General features: G+C 35.1%; 1 protein-coding gene across 1 annotated transcript in view; it reads left to right on the top strand.

The window, feature by feature from the left end:
- The window catches only part of dsg2l (desmoglein 2 like), a 52,824-nt gene extending 28,254 nt beyond the window's left edge, over window positions 1–24,570 (top strand). The window contains exons 8-14 of the mRNA XM_073849292.1: window positions 548–813; window positions 1,648–1,790; window positions 5,216–5,434; window positions 7,413–7,634; window positions 12,174–12,301; window positions 17,784–18,080; window positions 19,834–24,570. Of these exons, the coding sequence (XP_073705393.1) occupies window positions 548–813; window positions 1,648–1,790; window positions 5,216–5,434; window positions 7,413–7,634; window positions 12,174–12,301; window positions 17,784–18,080; window positions 19,834–20,775 (2,217 nt within the window). The 3' untranslated portion in view covers window positions 20,776–24,570. The remainder of the gene's footprint in view (window positions 1–547; window positions 814–1,647; window positions 1,791–5,215; window positions 5,435–7,412; window positions 7,635–12,173; window positions 12,302–17,783; window positions 18,081–19,833) is intronic.
- The last annotated feature ends 564 nt before the right edge of the window (window positions 24,571–25,134 follow it).

The following is a 25,134-nucleotide window of genomic DNA, read 5'->3' as shown; positions in this document are numbered from 1 at the left end:
ATATTATACACAAAAATCTTCTTTCTACAGTAGACTACCAGAAAAATTGATAAAAATCTGGGACCAAAAATTTAATTTGACACTTACATACCTATCTGTCAAAGTTGTTCTGACAGAGTTTACCTCTTGAGTTCTTGTCATATTTTATTACCATTTTCTAAACTATAGCACCTTTTGGTTTGACTTTAACGTGATACATAATTTTATAAAAAGTATTTTTTTGGCACCTAATGTTCTCCAAGGTCCAAAATGACCCAAACACAAATAATTAGTCTCTGTAATCATAATCATAGTTCAAAGTATAATTTCATTATTTCATAAGCAAAGGTTTTACCCAATCATAGCAGAGGGCGCTTTTTATTGAAAAAGAACGGTATGTTGAAAACAAAAGATCAAAAAGTAGGAAATTACCATTTATTTCCAAATTTATTTCTAACTTTGATGTTAAAATGTGCATGTGTTTAATACTTCAGATATTCAACAGGAAGTCTCCCAGATTCCTGCATCCCTCATTTCCTGCTTTTCACCCTTTGTTTACTTTTTACAGGAGCTGGACTATGAAGAGCTGAAAGAAATCAAGCTGCAGATTTCTGTGGCTAACAAGGCAGAGTATCACTCATCAGTAATCATAACGGAGAGCAAGACGTACACCGTCCACGTCAGTGTGACCAACCAGCCTGAGGGTCCTCGCTTCAAACCCGCCGTCAAAGTCATCACCATCTCTGAAGAACACTCCAGCATCACTTTGAACAAAGTCATAACCAATTACGCAGCAATAGACAGCGACACGCTAATAACTGCTACTAACGTCAGGTGAGACCTTCAACACTTTGTGAAAAACAATATGACCAGTGTTGGGGAAAGTTACTTTTAAAAGTAATGCATATTGAGTTACTCCCTAAAAAAGTAACTAATTACGTTACTTAGTTACTTTTTATGGAAAGTAATTTGTTGCGTTACTTTTGTGATACTTTTTAAATCTGGGCAGGGCTTGCTTGTTTGTTTTTAGTAGAAACTATTTTGTCAAATGTAAAAGCCTTTTCATACCAAAAGCCTCAGGTTTATAGAAAAGTAAATTGACGTCTGTACAGTAGACCACAGAAGAAAAAAGTCAACTCTTTAGCAATATAAAACGGAAAACAAATGTTAATCTTGAGTCATTTTTGCTTATTAGTATGGATGAATTGGATCATTGAAGGTTGGCAACAAAGACATCGGTTAATAAAATGGGATTAAATACATAAAGGATATTTGTATTATTTAACATTTAATTATTGCAGGTTTGCATTAAATTTCACTGTTTTTTTTATGAAGGACACTGTTATCTGTTTTTTAGTGAGTGAGATGAATTAATGCATGTTCACATTTATTCTAGAACTAAAGTAACATCTTACTCACAATTTCTCTCAACTTGGGGACAGGAGAGCTATTAATCAATAAATGGGGGGGAAAAGTAGCTGGCGTTACTTATTTGAAAAAATAACTCAGATATTTTCTTGTCAATTAAAAAGTAGTGCATTACTTTACTAGTTACTTGGAAAAAGCAATATTATTACATAACTTGCGTTACTTGTAATGCGTTACCCCCAACACTGAATATGAATGTGGTTTTGTTCAGATGCTGTAATGAAACTATATTCGTGTTAGGTACGCAAAAGGACGAGACGCTGACAACTGGCTGATTATAGATGAGAGGACAGCTGATATAAGACTGAATAAAATACCAGATTATGAGTCTAAGTTTCTGATCAATGGCACATATTACGCTCATATCATCTGCATCACTAATGGTAAGTGAGCATGTGGCGGTAATGCATTTAATGACATTCAGAGCTGGGTAGTATAGTCATTCCTGGGATTCGATAATATTTCAGTCCCCAGTTTCTAAAGTGGTGGTTCACCAAAATTAATTGATCAAAGCTTTTTACAATACTTTGGCATGCCCATTATAATGAATAAAATAATTACTGCATTTAAAATTTTTAGCATAAAACTATGTCTTATATATGTTTTAAAGGAAAAAAATAGGTTAGTTGAATTGACCCGCCATTCTGGCGTAATGCGCCTGCTGCACTATTGTGCCGGAATGGTAGCATGGAAAAATCCAGACCCTAATCTATTAAGATTAAGGGTCTGGCATCGAGCAATGAATAGAGCTTAACTCGAGGGGCGGCACCAAGCGTGCATTGAAACTCACTGCACGCAATTGGATAACGCCACGACCAATAACAACAATCCATGGTGTGACGTATCCAGAGCGACGGTGAACATATAAGAGTGGATTTCAATGTTATAACATAAACAATGTGACAAGATTAATAACTATTAATTACGACAGCCGAATCAACCTCATAAAACAATTAGGTCCGATCAAACTATTCATTATATTAACGAACATGTGGATGGATGTTAGCGTTTCATTCAGCAGCGAGACATATCGTCCTGTTCCAGTTAGGCTACTGTATAGCTCAGTTTTTCGTTACAGTAAGTTTACCAAGTGACTCTTACCATTTGTAAATGAGATGGACCTCATCCACCACAATCCCGATCAGGTTGTCCCGGTAGACCTTGTTCGATAACATTTTTCGCCACTTCTTTTTTAACAGCCAGGACTCGGGACTATCTGGCATTGCCCGCTTCAGATCTGTTCCTCTTCGTGGTTGCCCCATACGCTTAACTACCAGCTAACTGATAAATTAAACTCTTGCCGTATCCAGTCGGCAAAACAGCAAAAACGTCCTTCTTGAAAAGGAATGATTCAAGTGCGGCTTTCTGTTCCTCTTTTAAATGAAAAGCCAAGTCTAACTCGGTCATTGTAGCGGCCAAAGCCTTTTCAAACAACTGATTTTCATCTGTAGAATAGATCTCTTTCAATGTTTACTAATGATTCCGGACGTTGCAACGCTGTCGTCATCAGCTTAGCTCGCCTCTGGCCCGCCTACATCAGAGACACCGATTTGATTGGTTCCCACAATTGCTTACGTATTGCAGTAACATGCATCATTGCTCGATACCAGAGTGTCTTGCAGAGACAAATCAAATTGTGCTCTCGCGAGACCTCTGGATTTCCAGGGTACCGGAATGGAAGTGTAGTTCCTAATCTTATCAGCCTAGAAAATTGAAGCTTTGCATTTCCACCGGTCTTAGTACACAATATAACTACAGAAGAGTCAAGTTTTAAATAGGACAAATATTGAAACTCGTTGGTCATTTTTGAACGCAATGCTATCGGTCTCATTGGATTCAATGATCTATGCTAAGCTATGCTAAAAGTGATATCGCCAGAACAGGAGAACTGCTGAATGGATTTCAAAACGGTAAAAATCAACTTATTAACTCGGGGGGAGTTGGAGAATGAGCCTATTTCCCCAAAAAAAGTGGATTGTTCCTTTAAACCAAGTCTTTTGTCATGTCCCTGAGGCACTGCACTGAGTTTGTTCATTGTGTCTATGATTTTTTGCAATAATGTAAGCAGTGCTTAATTTGTAAATGAATAATTGCCGGATCCAAAACAGCAGTTAAAAGGCGCTGTGACCGACACTGACAATACAACTTCAGTTTTACCGGAACATCCAATTACGCCACTACTAACGGTGATGCTACAACTATAAGCAGGGGCGCCGCTCGCAATTTTGGGCCCTATGACAAAATATGAGGTTGGGCCCCCCTACCATACTAAAGCTGATCTCTGGGGGCCCCTAAAGGGCGTGGGCCCTTAGAATTGTCCTAACTTTCCCCCCCTTAGCGGCGCCCCTGATTATAAGCGCATAGTTTACAAGTTTCTGCATGGACTGCAGCCTAGGGCACAAACCCTGGGTCAAAAATATAGGTAAGCAGGATGATGGAAAATGTAAGTTACATTAAAAATAAAAATTGTTTTCATAAAAATAAAATACAATCATAGTCTATGTATGAAAGGTATAAATATAAAACATATATCTGACTTGAATAATTAACACATTTAAAACATATGTAAGGTGCGGCGCTGCGCAAACAAGTTTAAGAAAAGGAAACCGAGAAACGAGATGACAGAATGTGCATCCTGTGAGCGTGCAAAAATAAAACATTTTACGGAATCATGTCCAACTTTTTCTGTATGACCAAAAATAGTGGAGTATTTTATGTTTCAGCTATTCGATCGCACCGACGCCTCGCACGCGCACACACCATTCTAGCAATTCAAACTTGACATTTCAGTGTACACTATCAAAATAAAATACAGTCAATCAAACATTCAAAATGTTAATATGTCTGGTCAATTTAAATAGTCCATAGCCTAGAAAAAACGGTCCACTCTGCTGTTATGCCTGTAATGCATTTTTGCTAAAGAGAATATGTTTTTTTTCCATAGACATAGGAACGTATAGTACAAAGCATAGTATACATTATAAATAACAGTTTAGCGTTCAAATACATTGGGAGTATGGAAACACTTGGATTTGTAGCCTACATCCACATAAACCCGCGCTTGCTCTGTCTCGTATGCACGCACACACTGTCACGATCTAATGCACTTTTAATGCCGGATCTTTAAAAACAAATACCAGAACGCATACATCCAAAATCTGACATTTTCCGGAACAGGATCCGGCAGGATCCGGCTCAAATTAAGCACTGAATGTAAGCCTTTATTTGTGTTCCTTTCTTGTAAATAAATTTATAAAAAAAGACTTTAAAGTTTAGTTCACACGAACCGTTCTACACCCATAATAAATTAGACTCTGCTCATATAGTAACAAGTTTCTAATATGTCATTAGCAAGTTGCTAGCATGTTTCTAACATGTTTCTAGCCTGACTAGCAAGTTGCTAGCATGTTTCTAGCATGATTAGCAAGTTGCTAGCATGTTTCTAGCATGATTAGCAAGTTGCTAGCCTTTTTCTAGCATGATTAGCAAGTTGCTAGCATGTTTCTAGCATGATTAGCGAGTTGCTAACATGTTTTTAAATATGATTAGCATGCTATTTACATGTCATTAGCATGACTTACAAGTTGTTAGCATGATTCTAGTTGATACTCTTGGCTAAATAGTTAAGTAGATTAGAAATAGTACATAGAAGGCCAGTTTTACGGGTTGAGAAAAATCTCAATCTGAAAAAAATCTGATTATATTACATTTTAAAATGGTTGTAATCAGATTGCATTTAAGTCATGGGGGAAATATGTGAATTTCCCTTTGGGATTAATAAAGTCAAATCAAATCATTTCTGTTCCAGAAATCCCAGCTAAAACTGCAACAGGAACCATTGCTATTCAAGTGAAGGACTTCAATGACCACTGTCCTGTGCTGATGCATCAGTCCCAAACACTCTGCTATGAGGATCATGTGGTTTATGTCACGGCTGTGGACAAAGATCATTTCCCCAATGCAGCACCCTTTGGTTTCCAAGTGGACGCCACAAGCCAAGAGTCATGGAGCGTTGAATCTCTCAACGGTAATTCATTTTAACTTCTTGCGGCCACATCATATTAACTTGTGGAAACGTCACAGACTGTCTCTGTTGAAGCTAAGATACATGAACTCATGGGGATTTTATACAATGTCATGGCCATGAGATATTAGAGAAGATAAAGCACTTCAATTCCCTTTCATAAGAATATATATATATATATATATATATATATATATATACACACACACACACAATTTAAAAAAAATACTGTCGGTACAGATGCTGCATCTCTTGTGTCTGATGTTTTTTCACTTACAACTTTCTGGTGGTGTTCATATGTGTTTAATTCATAAACACGATCTTTCTGACATTATTTAAGTGCACCATTAACCCTGGGTGCTTTTTAAATTATTTAAATTATTTTACTTCATCGGAAGAGTACAAAACTTGGGTTTTGGCACTTGCAACGTGATGCAAAAAACAAACAAATAAACAAAAAAACCTGTACATGATTCTAAAGGGTTAAATGCTCCTGAAAACTTGTCACACTTGTGCTCCTAGTGGTAAAAAAAACGACCACAGAAATAAATGGGAAGTGAATAGTCCTGCATTCAAACCAAGAACTGAAAGCTGAAATTTTTTTTTTTGGAGATATCAACCTCAAATTTGGTACACAACTTGTTTAGATTTATGACTTTTTCACAATATTAGGGTAAAAATATGTTTTCTTGTATAAAATGGTATTTTTGTGCAAAAATGGTGGATTAAAAACAACCCAACTTCTGTTATTTGACTAACTTGGCAGCTGAGACAGGCTCAACCCAGCGGTTTGGTAGAAGAAAATAACCCAGCATTAAAAATGACCCAACAGCTCAGTTACAGAAAAAGCTACCCAGCACCTGGGTAAAAAAATAAATAAAAATCCTTCCTTCCCACTGCCATCAGACTCTACAACTCCTCCCTCAGTCACACACCCACACAGTAATCCGTGCAATAGCCTGCTGCTTCTTGCTGTTTGTTTATTACGGGTTAAAATTAGTGTGTGGAAGTCTGTGTGCATTATTTTTGCTATGATGTGCAACAGTCTACTATGTGCAATACTGTGTATTGTTCTTACCAGGCGTTAAAAGATTCTTATGTGCAATATCATTTGTTGTTTTCTAAATGGGTGTTAAATCACTTTATTACTTGCAATAACTTATGTGCAATTGTCTTCATGTGCAATATTATTAGTACTTGGTTAATATGACTTTCATTACTTAATATTACTTAATAGTACTTAATTACCACTGATTTTCTAAAGTGCAATAACCTATTTCAAACTTCCACTTATGTCAGTAGTTTTTCACTTAGCTGCGTGACTTATAGATAGATAGATACTGTGTGTAGCATAGTTTGTATATTTTATTGTGGTTGTTTTCTTTCTACAGATTTTATTCAGATTTTATTTAGACTTATTCTATTTTATTTAATCTAATTTTATACTGTTTTGTGTCTCTGTGTTTTTGTGTGTTATGGCAGTCATTACGTAAGCAATTTCCTGCGGGATCAATAAAGTTTTCTGATTCTGATTCTGAAAATCTATTAAAAAATAACAATAAAATGAACTAACAAGCTATATATATATATATATATATATATATATATATATATAACCCAATAAAGTGACCTAACAAACTGAACCCAACATTCAGGTTTAAAATTTCCAGCATTTTTAGAGTGCAGAAAAAACTACTATACCCACTACCTGGGTAATTATATATATTAAAATTTTTAAAGAAAGCGAAAAACACTGCAAGCATTTTGAGCACAAGAATGCACAATTCAGAGAATGCACAGTTTTAGACAGTATGTTAGACAGAAGCTGTGTAATTAGTTACTATAGCAGTGGAGTCACCTTGAACCTTTTTTACAGAACAGACAAACAAACAAACATTTGTTCGTTTTGATTTTAGTATTGAATTTATGTCCTGAAAACAGGTCATTTATTGTGTCTTCTTCTATATCCTTGTGTTTTCAGGCACTACAGCGATATTCAGATCTCAAAAAACACTGTGGCCTGGCATGTACCATATGTTTGTGGACGTGTGGGACCAGCAGGGGAAGATCTGCGCCGGTCAGGAGCTTCACATAAACGTCTGCACGTGTGACGCAGCTAAAGTTTGCCTGCCCAAAAAAGTCACCTCTACATTTGGAGGATCTGGTGTTTTTCTAATGCTGCTGGGACTGCTGCTGCTCCTGCGTAAGTAGAAAAACTCACTTGTTAAAACAGAAATGCTTGCAATATAAAAGTAAAATGTGTGTGCCCTTAAAAAGTAATAATACTAAAAGTAAGATTTAAAATGCATTTAGTTTATACTAAAATCTATTAACATAATTACTGACATATTGCTCCAAATTTACTGATATAAAAATTGTAATTCAATTGCTATTATTTGAAGTACTACTTGTGCAAAATGCACATTTCTTAATATTAAGCCTAAAATATGTTTTAATGTCACTATTGATGAGGATTGTATGACCTTTAAATATTATAGTTTTTTAACTGCAAAATATTTAAAAGTGCACCTAAAGTATACTTGCAATAGTTCCACATTAGCACAATTAAATATACTTCAGTATATCTTTAGTTGGACTTCATCACTACTTCTGCACATTTAAAGTACATTAAGTACAAAATTAGTTGTTCCCATTTAGCAGACTTTTAATATACCAGTTTAGTACATAATATGTAAATGTATTTGTAGTATGAAATAAATGTAAATACATTTTAGTATATTTTTCACTAGTGTGTGTGCATTTGTGTAAATACGTTTTCCTCGATATATTGTTTTATACTACGTGGCCGTTAGGGATGCTCATTTCGGTTAATTTTCCTGACCGACAACCGCTGCTCGTTATCCGAACATTAACCGTTAACTGATAAAATTAGAATAATAAATTAGTTTAAAATAAAAATAAAACGCACGAGTATATGTGATGATACATTAAAAATACAAGCAAATGTTTTATTTTAACGCGCAAACAGCAGCATACAGAGCAACAACAAAAACTGTATTGACATATACTTAAATTATCACGCATCAGCAGCGCTTCTGAACAGAGAAAATCTGAATGAAAAAAAAGAATAGGATATAAATAGGCCTACACTAAATATGTATAAATTAAATAACTACCTAATTAAGATGACAAAACTAAAACACACTGAATCCTTTTATTTAACTGTACCGGTCTTATTCTTCTCGTCGGACATAAAAATATATAGCAGGCCAGCCGATACCTCAGTGTGCCTAGTTTTTAACATGTCCACATGCTGTACGGATAGGCAGGACCGCTGCCTGTTAACTCTTAGATCCGCAAAAAAAACACCATTGCTGCGTCCCAATTCGCATACTATCCGTCCTAAATAGTATTCGAAAATAGAATTAGTATGTCCCAAATCGTAGTACGTTTAAAAAAGTATTCCAAAGATTCCCGGATGGTCTACTACTTAATTTCGGAATTCGAAGTGCGGATCAATGCACACTCTAACGGCTAATATTGCCCACAACACACTGCGCGGTGAACGAGGATTCGATTAGAACTACAAACACGCATAAAAAGTGTTAAAAAACTACAAACATGGAGGATATGCGCGACCAACGGACAGGTAGAGAAAGGGTTTTGAGTGATAAATAATCAGTGTGTAACCTGATAAAAAATATTTTTTAATGTTATCCGCGTTATATTTCATGTGCAGCAACATTGTGAAGTTTTATAATGATAGGTTTGGTCGTTAACGTTTAAATGCATAATTATGCAAACACAAGAGCAAAGTTCTCGGCATGAAAGACTCATGAAGGAACGTGCCTCTTCATTTCTCTCTAATATGGTAGGAAATTAAATTAAATGAAATGTAGATAGTGTTAACTGTGATGATTGACAGGGCAGTTTAAACAGTGACAGGATTAAGGTAACATAAGCAACAGAGCGTCCGTTAAAGACGCAGTTATGACGAAGTAGTATGTCCCAAAGCTTGCCTACTATTCTGCTACATACTCAAAAGTATGTACTTTTTCTTCACAAAAAGAGTACATACTTTCAGGGCGTAGTATAAGTAGGCGAATTGGGACGCAGCACATCACAAAAACCCTTTCAATTTGCGGTTCGGGACTTCCATCCACTGTCATATGCGTGTGGAGAAGCGCGTGTTTTACAGCGTTCAGCAATAGCCAATCACAGACATGTATGTTGATTTGATTATCACTGTGGCCAATCAGAGGAGGCTATGTTACAATCCACTCACCAACCAAAGTGCCGGTTTCAGTTTTGCTGAAACTACACTTTCGCGAACTCTCTTATTAAAACAAAGAAAGTGTTGGCATTATATAAATAAGAGATTAATTGTGCAGTGTAAAGGTTATTTTATTACTTTTTAATAACTTTATGAGATTGCGATGAACTACTCTAGGATGAGTGATAGCTTTCCAGTGATTGTAACGGGAGCGCCTATTGCGCACTTTCTAGACTAAAAATTCATTCAGAATTTGAATACATTCACTCACGGATTCACTCTCTAATAACCCAATAACGCCACTTGCCATTGAGTTGCATATACTACATCTGTTTACTAAGTAAAGGTGAAGCGAAATATGTCTGTACAGCCACACTGCACGTGTCGACATGCGCACGTGAGTAAACAGATAACTTACAAATAGCATTATTTCTTTCACCATGCAGCAAACGTAAAAAAAAAAAAAAAAAAAGAATAGAAAAAAACCCTTTTAAACCGTTTAACTGATAGTAATAATCGGTTAAAATTCTTACTGTCGGTTAACGGTTAAACGGTCAATATGAGCATCCCTAGTGGCCGTTGATTGCTTGAATCTGATTGGTTGACGAACGTTCTAGAGGTGTGCATTATTTTCAGGGAGATCCAGGCAGCTTTTGACCGCAGTGCATGTCTATATCACTGCACCAAACGATTTCAGTTATTTCAAAGATCCTTACAGCCCAAAACGGCAGAATAACCAAAACCCACAACGACACTGGCCAAACTAATAAACACTGTAAACAACAAGATAAAAACAACAGATTATGTCCATGTTTTTTCCACAATATTATGTTTTATTATGTTCGGAAAGCACAAACTATATTTCTCTCGCTCTCTCTCATTCTCGGACGCACACACATACAGTTAGCACTCGCGCTAATGTTGATAGCGCTGATCTGACGATTAACAACGACATGACTGTTCTCACACGCGAGGTAACAACGGTGTGGTCTTGAAGAAAATGAACTTAAAGTTTAACTTAGTAGAGACGATGCTGCCAGTCACCTTTAAGAGACACACAGACTTGAGAGAGGTAATTCATGCACTTAATCTCTCTCTCCCTTTCTCTGTCTGTCTGTCTGTTAGTCTGTCTAAACTTCATTATTAACTGCATTAGTTTGCTATCAACGGCTCAAGCGTCGTTACTAGCTCTAAAATTACGTTGGATGAGCTGCGTAAGAAATTAATCCTACTCACAGTAGCATTTTAAGGATAAAAACCGGACGAATGTCTTGAAATATATCATTGATTTGAGGTGTGGTAACTGTAGTATAAGCAGAATAATTGACTTCGGGCCGTAGAATTCTACGAAAATAATGCACGCCGCGGAGTGCATTATTTTCCTAGAATTATATTTTCAAAGAATTCAACGGCCCGTCGTTAATTATTCCTTACATTTTTTAAATACGCTGAAAAAAAAAGATTTTCTTACTTAGATTTTTTGTCTTGTTTCCAGCCAAAATATCTAAAAATTCTTAAATCAGGAAGGATTTTCTAGACAAGTAAAAATTATTATTTTGTTTTTAGTAAAAACAAGTCAAAATTAAGTGTGTTTTTGCTTAAAACAAGCAAAATAATCTGCCAATGGGGTAAGAAAAAAAAATCTTATTTTAAGCAGACAACTAGATTATTTTTCTTACCCCATTGGCAGATTATTTTGCTTGTTTTAAGCAAAAACTCACCTAATTTTGACTTGTTTTTACTGAAAACAAGACACAAATTTTTACTTGTCTAGAAAATCCTTCCTGATTCAAGAATTTTTTGACATTTTGGCTGGAAACAAGACAAAAAATCTAAATAAGAAAAGCATTTTTTGCAGTGTATTCATTTGCATTGTGTTAAAAGAAATAAGTTAAAAAATAGTTCATTAAAAGACATTACTTAAGTTATTCGAGTTTGTTGTACTCAAAGTAATCAGTGTCCACAAACTGTTTAAGTTTGAGCCACATGATTTTAAGTATTGTGTAATTAAAGTGTTTGAGTTAAGTGCTACTCAGTAATACTGAGTTGAGTAATACCAATACTGAGTTTATGTAACCTAATTTTTTTTTAAGTTATATTAACTTATTACAATGTCACAAATGATTAAAAATTGAGTCCTAATAACTTATAAAATTTGAGTAGACTTAACGAAAACGTTTAATTAAACTGTAATCAAAAAGTAACGTAATCAAAATATTTAACTTCTGAAAACATGAGATTTTTTTAAAAGTTTATTAACTCAAAAAATTAAAGTAATCAGTTGCCTTCGTTTTTTTTAGCTCTGTTATCAGGGTTTATAGTGTAAGGTGTTTTCTTACAAATGCATTCTTTACTACTTTGCTGCAGTTTTGCTGGCTGAAGTTCTTAACTAATCTTTAAGGAAATTCATTGTCTGTTAGGATTAACATCAGTTATTGTATTATTCAGTATTATATTTTTATTGCAGCTATACCAGCATGGTAAAATGAACACCAATTGTGTTTGCAGTGGTGCCACTTTTGCTGCTCTTCTGTCTTTGTGGAGGCGCATCAGCGATAGGAGATTTCAAGACCATGCCGTTTGATACTAAAGAGCATCTTATCATGTATAACACTGAAGGACAAGGAGAGGACAAGGTATGTGACACTGCAGCACTACAGTACAAGGCAGAATTGTGCCAAACACAAAGGAGATCAGCAATACAAACTGTTTCTTTCATGTTAATCTGCTTGGGAATTTGTGTCATAAATTTCAGTAAAGTTCAGAGTCAGATATTGCATGACAATATCTTGTCTGACAACTTATCAGAACAGAACCATGTTGCAGTCATTAAAATTGTTCAGTTTTGGATTTTGATGGCAAAGTGGCTAGATTTCGTTTAGGTTCTTTATTAAGGTAATTTAGAAATATGTTTGGAACACTTTATGTTTGTTAAATTCAAGCTTAAGTAACGACAGAGCGGCCAGCGGCAACACGACTTGCCTAAAATAAAATGTATAGACATTAAACACGATGCATTTCACAATATTAATTTAAACGTTTAACCTAGATAAATGTGTGCTGTTAGAAGCATATCCAATCATTTGTGCGGAAAGAGAAAGCTAAAGCACGCTTTGCAGGACATGGAAGCAGCAGCGCATTTTTTCTTTATAACAGTGGAAACCTAAAATACTCCATCATTTTTGCTCATAAAGATAAGAGTAATACATCATTTGGAACTGCAAAGGGTCCGCTTTTCACAATATCAACAAAACGTTGTGCTTTTGTAAAATAGTTAAAGAAAACAAACATGCGCTTTCTGCCGTCTCTGTCTTGAGGAGGAGCTCTTCACAAAAATGATCCGAAACTCACAGACTTGATAAATATATCCATAGAATGCTTTAAATTATTGCTTTAAACCAAAATAATTCATATAAAGAATATAAAATCATGTTATATTGTGTAGTAAGTTAATGTAAAAAAATATACAGTTATTTTTGGGGCAAAAAAAAATAAAAGTTTGATTCGGATTCTATTTCTGTTTTACGCAGATTTTGCTGTGTACACTTAAAAATAAAGGTCCTTTATTGGCATCAGTGGTTCTGCAAAGAAACTTGAACATCCACAGAACCTTTCAAATGCAGAAAAGGTTCTTTGTAGTCAAAAAAGTTTCTTTAGTTTTTTTTAAATGTTCTTCAAAATGGTTCTTTTAGGAACTGTTTACTGAAAGATTCGTTAGGGAATCAAAAACGGCTCTTCTATTAAAATTTGAAAAAATCCCATAGTCTTTCAATGACAGAGTGTTCAAATGAGCGAACACTATTCAAACTCCAACTGTCAAAACTAACAGAACCTATCTATGCCTAGCAACTCAAATCATGCTAGAAACACGGAAACATGCCATCAACTTGATAATCATGCTAAAAATATGTTAGCAACTTGCTAATCATGCTAGAAACATACTAGCCACATGCTAACAACTTGCAAATCATGCTAGAAACATGCTAGCGACTTGCTAACCATGTCAACAACTTGGTAGTAACATAGAAAACATGCTAGATGCAGACTAGCAACATGCAAGCAACTTGCTTATGTTAGAAACATGCTAGCAACATGCTAATCATGCTAGAAACATGCTAGCAACATGCTAATCTTGCTAGAGACATACTAACAACTTGCTAATCACGCTAGAAACATGCTAGCAACATGCTAATCACGTTAGAAACATGTTAACAACTTGGCAATCATGCTAGAAACATGGTACCAACTTCCTAGTCATGTTACAAACATGTTAGCAAAACATTCTAATCATGCTAGAAACATGGTACCATCTTCCTAGTCTTGTTACAAACATGCTAACGACTTGACAATCACGCTTGAAACATTCTAGCAACTTGTTAATCATACTACCAACTTGCTAATCATGTTAGAAACATGCTAGCAACATGCTAATCTTGCTAGAGACATACTACCAACTTGCTAATCACGCTAGAAACATGCTAGCAACATGCTAATCACGCTAGAAACATGTTAACAACTTGGCAATCATGCTAGAAACATGCTAACAACTTCCTAGTCATGTTACAAACATGCTAGCAACATGCTAATCACGCTAGAAACATGTTAACAACTTGGCAATCTTGCTAGAGACATACTACCAACTTGCTAATCACGCTAGAAACATGCTAGCAAACATGCTAATCATGCTAGAAACATGGTACCATCTTCCTAGTCATGTTACAAACATGCTAGCAACATGCTAATCATGTTAGAAACATGGTACCAACTTCCTAGTCATGTTACAAACATACTAGCAACATGCTAATCATGCTAGAAACATGGTACCAACTTCCTAGTCATGTTACAAACATGCTAGCAACATGCTAATCATGCTAGAAACATGGTACCAACTTCCTAGTCATGTTACAAACATGTTAGCAAAACATTCTAATCATGCTAGAAACATGGTACCATCTTCCTAGTCTTGTTACAAACATGCTAACGACTTGCCAGTCACGCTTGAAACATTCTAGCAACTTGTTAATCATACTACCAACTTGCTAATCATGTTAGAAACATGCTAGCAAAATGCTAATCTTGCTAGAGACATACTACCAACTTGCTAATCACGCTAGAAACATGCTAGCAACATGCTAATCACGCTAGAAACATGTTAACAACTTGGCAATCATGCTAGAAACATGCTAACAACTTCCTAGTCATGTTACAAACATGCTAGCAACATGCTAATCATGCTAGAAACATGGTACCATCTTCCTAGTCATGTTACAAACATGCTAGCAACATGCTAATCATGCTAGAAACATGGTACCAACTTCCTAGTCATGTTACAAACATGCTAGCAACATGCTAATCATGCTAGAAACATGGTACCAACTTCCTAGTCATGTTACAAACATGCTAGCAACATGCTAATCATGCTAGAAACATGGGACCATCTTCCTAGTCTTGTTACAAACATGCTAAAAACTTGCCAATCACGCTAGAAACATTCTAGCAACTTGTTAATCATACTACCAACTTCATGCTAGAAACATGCTATCAACATGCTAATCACGCTAGAAACATGCTAACAACTTGCCAATCACGTTAGAAACATGCTAACAACTTGCCAATCACGCTAGAAACATGCTAACAACTTGTAAATCACGTTAGAAACATGCTATCAACATGCTAATCACGCTAGAAACATGCTAACAACTTGCCAATCACGCTAGAAAAATGCTAACAACTTGTAAATCACGTTAGAAACATGCTAGCAACATGCTAATCATGCTAGAAACATGCTAGCAACATGTTATTCATGCTAGAAACATGTTACCAACTTCCTAGTCATGTTACAAACATGTTAGCAAAACATTCTAATCATGCTAGAAACATGGTACCATCTTCCTAGTCTTGTTACAAACATGCTAACAACTTGCCAATCACGCTTGAAACATTCTAGCAACTTGTTAATCATACTACCAACTTGCTAATCATGTTAGAAACATGCTAGCAACATGCTAATCTTGCTAGAGACATACTACCAACTTGCTAATCACGCTAGAAACATGCTAGCAACATGCCAATCACGCTAGAAACATGCTAACAACTTGTAAATCACGCTAGAAACATGCTAGCAACATGCTTATCATGCTAGAAACATGTTAGCAACATGTTATTCATGCTAGAAACATGGTACCAACTTCCTAGTCATGTTACAAACATGTTAGCAACATGCTAATCATGTTAGAAACATGGTACCATCTTCCTAGTCTTGTTACAAACATGCTAACAACTTGCCAATCACGCTAGAAACATTCTAGCAACTTGTTAATCATACTACCAACTTGCTAATCATGTTAGAAACATGCTAGCAACATGCCAATTAATGCTTGAGACATACTACCAACTTGCTAATCATGCTAGAAACATGCTAGCAACATGCTAATCATGCTAGAAACATGCTAACAACTTGCCAATCACGCTAGAAACATGTTAACAACTTGCCAATCACGTTAGAAACATGCTAGCAACATGCTAATCACGCTAGAAACATGCTAAAAACTTGCCAATCACGCTAGAAACATGCTAACAGCTTGCCAATTACGCTAGAAACATGCTAGCAACATGCTAATCACGTTAGAAACATGCTAACAACTTGCCAATCACGCTAGAAACATGCTAGCAACATGATAATCATGCTAGAAACATGGTACCAACTTCCTAGTCATGTTACAAACATGCTAGCAACATGCTAATCATGTTAGAAACATGGTACCAACTTCCTAGTCATGTTACAAACTTGCTAGCAACTTGCTAATCATGCTAGAGACATACTACCAACTTGCTAATCATGTTATAAACATGCTAGCAACTTGCTAATCATGCTAGAAACATGCTAGCAACTTGCTAATCATGCTAGAAACATGCTAGCAACTTGCTAATCATGCTTGAAACATGCTAACAACATGCTAATCATGCTAGAAGCATGCTACCAACTTCCTTATCTTGTTAGAAACATGTTAGCAATATGGTTGCTTTTTCTCTTGACAAACTGTTTTATCTAGTGTAACTTTCTAGCTTCCTTTAGCTTGTACCTTGTATCTTATATCTAGCACATTATCAAAACTACACAAACATTATGAGGACAAAATATTAATAATTTTCTAATGTTTCCTACAATATTTAAAATATCAAATATTTCCAACTTTTGAACTACCAACGTTTGTATATATTTTCCAAAAGAATAAAGAGCATTTTGACCCTGATAACTGCTGTTGTTTATTGTTATAATCATTTATTATTTATAATAATATGTTTGCATTTCTTGTGATTCTTTGTCTTAGAAGAGTAAAGAGTGCAGCAGAACAATGCGCTGTCAAACACACAAACTTCTAAACCTTTTATTCCACAGGCGCCTATAGGCTATTTATTTATTTATGGGTCAAAGGACGAAAATTAGTTTTCAAGAATCAAAACAATTAAACTTTAATACCGCTCTAATTTTTTCCATATCAGTTTTAATTTCCATTATCAGTTTTTTACTTCAAACTTCAAGGTTTACCCATTTGTCAGACGTTTTTAATCATTTAAAATACAATTAAAGTTTGTACAAAAAATATTTAGACACTAGAAATAATCTTTGATATATTTTTCTAGTGGCTGAAGGACACTATAGTTCATTTATGTGAGGATAGCAAAGTCAACTGTGACATATTATAGCCAACAGTTCATTTTGCGGTCCGAGTTGTGGGCGGGTTAGTTGAAAACGTTGGTCGGGTTCGGGTTGTTTATACATTGACTTGTATTTAGTTAACAACATTTATTGTGATCTTAAAATTATTACGACGCCCCACAGACGTTTGTGTTTCCTAAACAAATACATTTTTTTGACACCAGGAAACCTCAAATAGAATAATTTAAAGCTAATCATTTTTACTATCAAATATTTTTTTAGAACCACATTTTATTGGGGGCTTCTCTGGGCCCCCTCTCAGTCATGGGCCCCGAGAATCGTCATCGTTTACCCCCCCTTTACAGCGCCCCAGAAGATGATTACACATATTTGGCAATTAACTGAGCATTAATCTTAGACTCTGCAGACATATAAACATGCTGTACTCTATCCCACAGGACGTGGCTCTCTTACAGATGTCAACAGACCTGGACGACAACAAGCTCAGTAATGTGGACGCCGTAGGAGGAGGTCAGAAATGGGGTGGAGTTAAAGATGGAGGATTTGGAAGAGGAGAAGGCTCACACTGGACCTCTGTCCATGACCAGCATGACAGTGCATATCATCACCACAAGATCCAGACTGATGGGCGCTACATTTATGGACAAATAACAGATGAACGCAGCAGATTTGAAGACTACACCTTTGATGGGCTTGCGCTGTCTGATGCTTTCTTAAGCAACTACTATTCTCAAGTAAGTATCAGTTTTACACAGCTTAAGTCTTCATGGCTCAATATAACAATCGACCATGTAATTAAAATAAATTAATTGACATAAAAATGCATATTTGAAGACTCCAAATGCCAAGGGCACATAACTTGCTTTTGCATAGCATGTGATAAAAGATTACACCAGAACAGAAAACTTTAATCTTAATAATGCATTCAGGTCTGTTTTGTATGGAAGCCTGTTTCTGCCACTGAATAAAAAATTAAAAAGGGTATTTGCGACTTTTTAATACAAACTCGCAATTCTGACTTTTTTTCTTGGAACTGTAAGATATAAACTCATAATTGTGAGATATAAAGTCTGAATTGTGAGATATAAACTAGCAATTGCAAGTTATAAAGTCAGAATTTGAAAATTTGAAAATTTTCTCTTTTTTTCCTCACAGTTGTCAATTTTTATCTTACCAGCATTCTGTCTTTATTTTCTGATAATTTTGAGGTGGGAAAAAGACTGATATGTTCTCAGAATTCCCACTTAACAATATGCAATTGTGTTATAGTCAGAATTGTAAATTATAAACTCACAATTCTAAGAAAAAAGGCACAGTTGTCTTGCAATTCTGATTTTATAACTCAGAACTGCAAGTTTTCATGCAATTCTGACTTTATTTCTCAGAATTGTGAGTTTGTATCTCACAATTCTGACTTTATAACTTGCAATTGCAAGTTTATATATCATATCTCAGAAAAAAAAATCTAAATTGCGAGTTTGTATCATGCAACTCTAAGGGAAAAAAGTCAAAACGATTGCAAGAAAAAAATCTGAATTGTGAGATATAAACTTGCAATTGCGAGTTATAGTCAGAATTGCAAAATTTAAAGCCACATTTCTGACTTTTTTCTTTTTTCCTCACAATTATGACTTTATAACTCACAATTGCAAGATTAAATTCTGAGAAAAATGGCAAAATTTTGAATTTGTATCATGCAACTCTGAGGAAAAAAGTCAGAATTATGAGATAAATGTATTTATTTATTTATTTTTTTTATTTTTTATTCGGTGGAGGAAACAGGCTTGCATAGTTTTGACCTGGAAGAGATACATAAAAATGCGTACCAAAAAAAAATAAAAAAAATAAAAATAAAAAATAAGTTTTATGTTTGGCCATTGATGAACCAAATATAATAGTTTATGTAAGTAATAGTCTTTTTTGTTTTGTTTTTGTTTTTTTTACTGTTTTTAAGCAATCCTGACATAAATCATGACAAAGGAATTTAAATAAATGACATTCGTTCCAATAGTAGTAATACTGCTTATATATAATATATAATATATAATAATGCTTTTTTATAAAGTTTATAAAGATTATAAGTTCTTATTATTTTTATACAATGATATATAGGTAAATGCAGTAATAACATAGTAATAACATGGTAACATTAGAAACATTTGTTCACATTCTCTTATTCATGAAAAGTTGCTGATCAGAAAATATTAAATTATAGACATTTTGTATATAAAAAACACTGATTCTCTAATTATTCTTCTCTAAATGGGCATTTAATGTAAAAATAGTATACATATTTGTATACAGATTAAAGACCAGACTGATAGGGTTAAACTTGTCCTTTAAACAACTAGAAAATTATTTAATAAAGTATGCATTGTTAGAACGATTTTCTAAAATTATATAAATGTATTTTTGGGCCATTGGTGTGTATGAACAGGTCAAGGGTTTATAAATAAATAAATGCAACATTTTTCTATCCTATTACAGAAAGCAAGTCATGTAGCTAAGAAGCAAAATATGGGAGAGAGTCTGAAGGTCTACGACTACGAGGGTCAGGAATCACACAAGGAATCGTTTGAGGACATCTGCGGCCTCCTACACGAAGACGACGACTTGGCTTTTCTTGATGACCTTGACCTGAGGTTCAAGACTCTGGCTGAGATCTGCAGTGGCTCTAAAATTGAATCTAAAATCAGCACAACCGTCCCTGTGACCTCTAAACCGGTCTTGCCCAGCGCGCACAAAGATGTCAACCTACAAAGCACAGTTAGTCATTCACAGTCTCAGGAGAAAGCAAGCTCATCCACCATTGTTCAAACCGCAGGAGCGCAGCAGACCAGCAGCATGTCTTCAACAGGAGTCTATGTCCAAGAGAATGTGATGGTTCCTAACCAAACCCTGTTAGTCCAGCAGCCTACGTTGTACTACACCTCTGCCAACCCTGTTTATGTAGTGGAAGCCCAGCCGACCCTGTTGATGACATCCAACCCAGTCCTAGGCCTTCAGGAGAACCTGATAGTGGAGGAGCGGAAGGCCTCTGGTGCTTCCCATCTTGGAACTGCCAAACGGGAAACGCACCACTACCAGAATGTAGTTCTCGTTGAGAAGCAGCCAATGAAAGGGTCTATGCAAACTCAAGGAGTGGCCCACTCTGAAATAATGCAGTCCATGGAGGCTCAAGGAGTTAGAAAGGCTCTACATCCATCGTTTCAGATGGTTAACACTGAAATGATGCAGTCCATGGAGGCTCAAGGAGTTAGACAGGTGCACCATCCATCGGTTCAGATGGTTAACACTGAAATGATGCAGTCCATGGAGACTCGTGAGGTTAGACAGGGGATCCATCCAGCCAGAAGGGTGATGGCAGGAGCGGCCAGAGAGACGGAAGTTTGTGCTTTGTTGGATATGGGGGCTCCTCAGAGTCTGTAAGCACTTGGGATGCACCAAAAATAAATGTCTCAGCTGATAGAGAACCGATTATTCAGAATGACATCTGCCGATACCAATACCAATAGTGCCTTAAAGGGGGCATAATAAGAGTTCGGGAAAGTTACTTTTAAAAGTAATGCATTGCAATATTGAGTTACTCCCTAAAAAAGTAACTAATTACGTTATGGAAAGTAATGCGTTATGTTACTTTTGCATTACTTTTTAAATCTGGGCACGGCTTGCTTGTTTGTTTTTAATATGAAAAAGTAGGGCTGCTCGATTTTGGCAAAAATCATAATCACGATTATTTTGGTCAATATTGTAATCACGATTATTTAAACGGTTATGACAGTGTTCGAAATTTATATAGTGATTAATTTAAAGATAGCAATACAGCGAGAAAAAAAGATACAAATAAAAAAAAAACTGTGCTTTAAAAAAAATACTGACTACTTTTATCCAAGTCTAAAGTAGTCCAACAATACTACAGAAATTGAATGTAATTATTTGAATGTAAAATAAAACAGCGTCTTCACTGTAATAGTTAAACATGCTTGGTTTCTTATTAAAACTACAAATGTCCTTCATTCAAGAGCAGTGAGTGATTTTTCTCTTTGTATTTCTACATTTTATTCATATTAGACACAGAGACGGCAGAAGGAATATTATGTGTTGCCGCTTTAAGAGCCACACGGATCCAATATACTGTTGCACATGTATTTTTATCCTCAACAGTTTATGATTATTTAAGACATAACGGACAAGAGTTTACATGAATAATCACCAAACGCCTCATTTTGAAATAATTTGTGTGTATTTGACCGTTTAGGTGCTTTTTGCGCTAAAAGATAACTTTACATGTGTTACATGCGCAAGTTTTCTTACGCACCATTGAAAACACAACATCGAAGAAACATTAATAAATCAAGCATGTCCCGTTTTATGAACGTCACACCTTACATGATTTTGCTGACTTGCATGTGAAATTAGGCTTTTATGGAGGAGCGAAAGCGCACCACTGGAAAGAGGAGCAGAACGGGGCGCAATAATCGTTTCATCTCCATTACTGTATTTTCATGATCGTTTGAAGCAGAAATCGAAACCGAATTTCGATTTATTTTACAGCCCTAATAAAAAGTTCTATTTTTGGCAAATGTAAAAGCCTTTTCACACCAAAAGCATACCATGATGTTCATTCATGTTTATTTGATGCTGTAAGGGGTTAAACAGGAAAAGACTCAAAATAGAATCAAATAGAATGGCATTTATTGTTTGAATTTTCAATACAATGGATAATATTTGAAAGCTGAGACTTTGATTCTCATCAGAAATAACAAAGCAATAAGTATAACAGGCACTACAAATAATATTTGCTAAAAGGAAAACCTGGCAACCCTGGCTCGAAGGTGATTCAGGTGATTCATAAGGTCAAATAGGATAATAATGCTATTTTTTAAATAAGTTTGCATTAATGGGTTAATATGGACAGCAGCATTGGGGGTAAGGCATTACAAGTAACGTGAGTTAACGTAATCAGATTACTTTTTCAAGTAACTAGTAAAGTAATGCATTATTTACAAGGAAATATTTTTCCAAAAAGTAATGCCTGCTACTTCCTTTATGTATTTAATCCCATTTTCTTAACCAATGTCTTTGCTGCTGAACTTTATTGATTCAATTCAATACGAATAAGTAAAACTTTTGATTAACTAAGCATTTATTATTAATTTTTCTCATTATTTTTTCACTTTTTGGTGTGAAAGGGCTTTTACATTTGCTAAAAACGCAAACATAACGCAAAAGTAATGTATCACATTATGTCCCATAAAAAGTAACTAAGTAATGTAATTAGTTACTTTTTTAGGGAGTAACTCAATATTGTAATGCATTACTTTTAAGGCGAGACACTGCAGGTGAATAGTGTAAAAAAAAAAAAAAAAACTAATAGTCATCACCTTACCTAGCTGATTGATTACATTGATAATTGCAAACATGTTCTGCATTACAAGTTTTCTAAAATGTTAGGTTGAAATATGCAAATTAAGCATTATTTAATGAAATATGCACTAATTTGCATACATTTCTAGTGCAAAAATCTAAATTCAAAATTCTTGTTTAATTCTTTGACATTTTAGAGTCAAATGTTTTTACAGAGGGAATTTTGGGTATCTCATTTCGTCACGTCATAATTTAGAAAAAAACTTAGACATGAAACACTTGGAAAAAATATTTTTTATAGAATAAAATATCAGAGAATATTTGGAGAATAATACATCTTGTATAAAATCAAGCAAATTATACATGAGCAAATCCCTCTGTAAAAACCTTCAGGATATAGACAGGAATACAAAAATAAAGTTTGGTGTGTGTGTAAGTGCTACTGAAGTGGTGATTTATGGCTCAGTGTAGGAGAAAAAACTCATTTTGAGAAAAATATGTATTGTAATTGAAATCTATTGACACAAACAGCCAAAGTGCTATAAAAGAAACACTTAACAGTGTCTTTTGGTTGTTTTCCTTCCACTAGTTCCACTTTCCACTGAAAAAAACACTTTATGAAAAACCAAAAATCTCAAACTTGACAGGTGCATGAAAAAACAGCATTTTTGCCTGCAGTGTCTGCCCTTAAAAGTAACTTTCCCCAACACTGATGGACTGTACAATGTCTACATTAGAGGTATTTGCAGTCAGACACATTTTTGCTTGACAGGATACAATTCGTCCTGATCGTGGCTTGGTCTGCCGATAGTGCAGAGGATTTTGTTGACCGATATTGATTATTGGCTGATACAGTGGTGCATCCCTAGTAAGCAGTCCTGTAAAGTCATCTAAGATTGATCATTTCATCCTATATCTGCGAGTCCACCTCCACTTGCTCTTGACTCAAAAGGATTTTATTCCTGCATGCTCAAATAATAAAAAAATGTTTGCTATCAAATCCAAGACACTGACGCTTGTATTCTGGACTGATTGTGGATCAGCAACGTTCAACAGGCTCTTTGAAACTCTATTACTAGAGCTCTGAATGATTTCTGAGCCTGCAACAAACCTTCTGAGCCATCACACACACTCCTTTATGAGCACTTGATCCATAACCATAAAAAATGCTTCTTTTTAGCAGTGAACCAAAACTATACAACAAATATATAAATACTACTTTTTCTGCTCTTTAATGCATCAGCGCTACATATTGTTTGCTCTTTTTTTATGAAGTTTGAAGTTGTGTTTTTGCTCATCTGTAAGTTACATTAGATAAAAGCATTTGCTATATGAATAAATGTATGTATTTGATTGTTTACCAGTACATAAAGGCTGTAATGATCATTATGGCATCAGAATGTTTGTGAAGATTTTGATCTTTTTGTTCAGAATTTTTCGATGGATTCAAATCACCTCTACTGGACGTTTTTATTACTGCTGTTGTTGATAAACTAATAGTCTACTGTAAATATGCTTTTAATACTCTGTGTATTTGTTAAAACACATTTAACAATGGCATGCATGATTGGAAATGAAACCAATCCGTCCAAAATGAGAATAAACAGAAAAATTAGTAGCTAGCATATTATAAAATGTAAATTACTGTGAAGTAACAGACACTGTATACATGATGAATTGCACTTGTAGTTTTCACCCCAAGCCTTAATGTAGTCTTTTTTATCATTCAAAAATAAACTTTCAGTTTATATTGTATTGTATCACTGAGGTGTAGTGGTTAGATTATACTGTCAGATCAAAACAGTCCCAGTGTGATACTTCCACAGCAGAAAACTATAAATAAAGAACTCATGCAAGTGTTTTGTCATTCTGTTTTAATTTTGCTGAAATAGTTTACTACAAGTTTTTATTTTGAAAATGTAAGTCATAATAGTCTTCAGAAGCTAAGATGAAGCTAATATCTGCATTTACTCTTGGATGGCAGCGACAGATTTATCAACATGGATGACATTAAGCCACGGATGAACCAAAGTTGGCAGTCAATAACTGCAAATGAATTCAAACAGGCTTTTCCACTGTATTTGAGAGACTAGGGCACAAATGACAAAAGCAGTGAACAGAAAGTCAGAAAGCAATGTTCACGAGTCAGCTTCTGCTTATCTGTAAAACAAAGAAAAAAACTCAAAACAACTTAGAAATACCTCAGTTTTTAAATCTGAATACATTTGTCAGCTGACTAAATAACTATTTTTATTGATTTTTTTTTTACTTTTATTTTTTAGTGCTAAACGCAGTGTGATGCTCTGCTGCCCTCTTGTGTTTGAATCTAACACTGTCAAGTACAAAAGCTTTAGGGCGATACCTCTTAAAAAATATAAACCTTTGTATCTTCCCTGCTTAAAAAACAGCTAAAAGCAGCCT

This window comes from Garra rufa, chromosome 10 (assembly GCF_049309525.1).
Source record: "Garra rufa chromosome 10, GarRuf1.0, whole genome shotgun sequence".
Classification (NCBI taxonomy): domain Eukaryota; kingdom Metazoa; phylum Chordata; class Actinopteri; order Cypriniformes; family Cyprinidae; genus Garra; species Garra rufa.
Note: the sequence above shows the minus strand (reverse complement) of the source record. Positions and strands in the feature narration are given on the sequence as shown.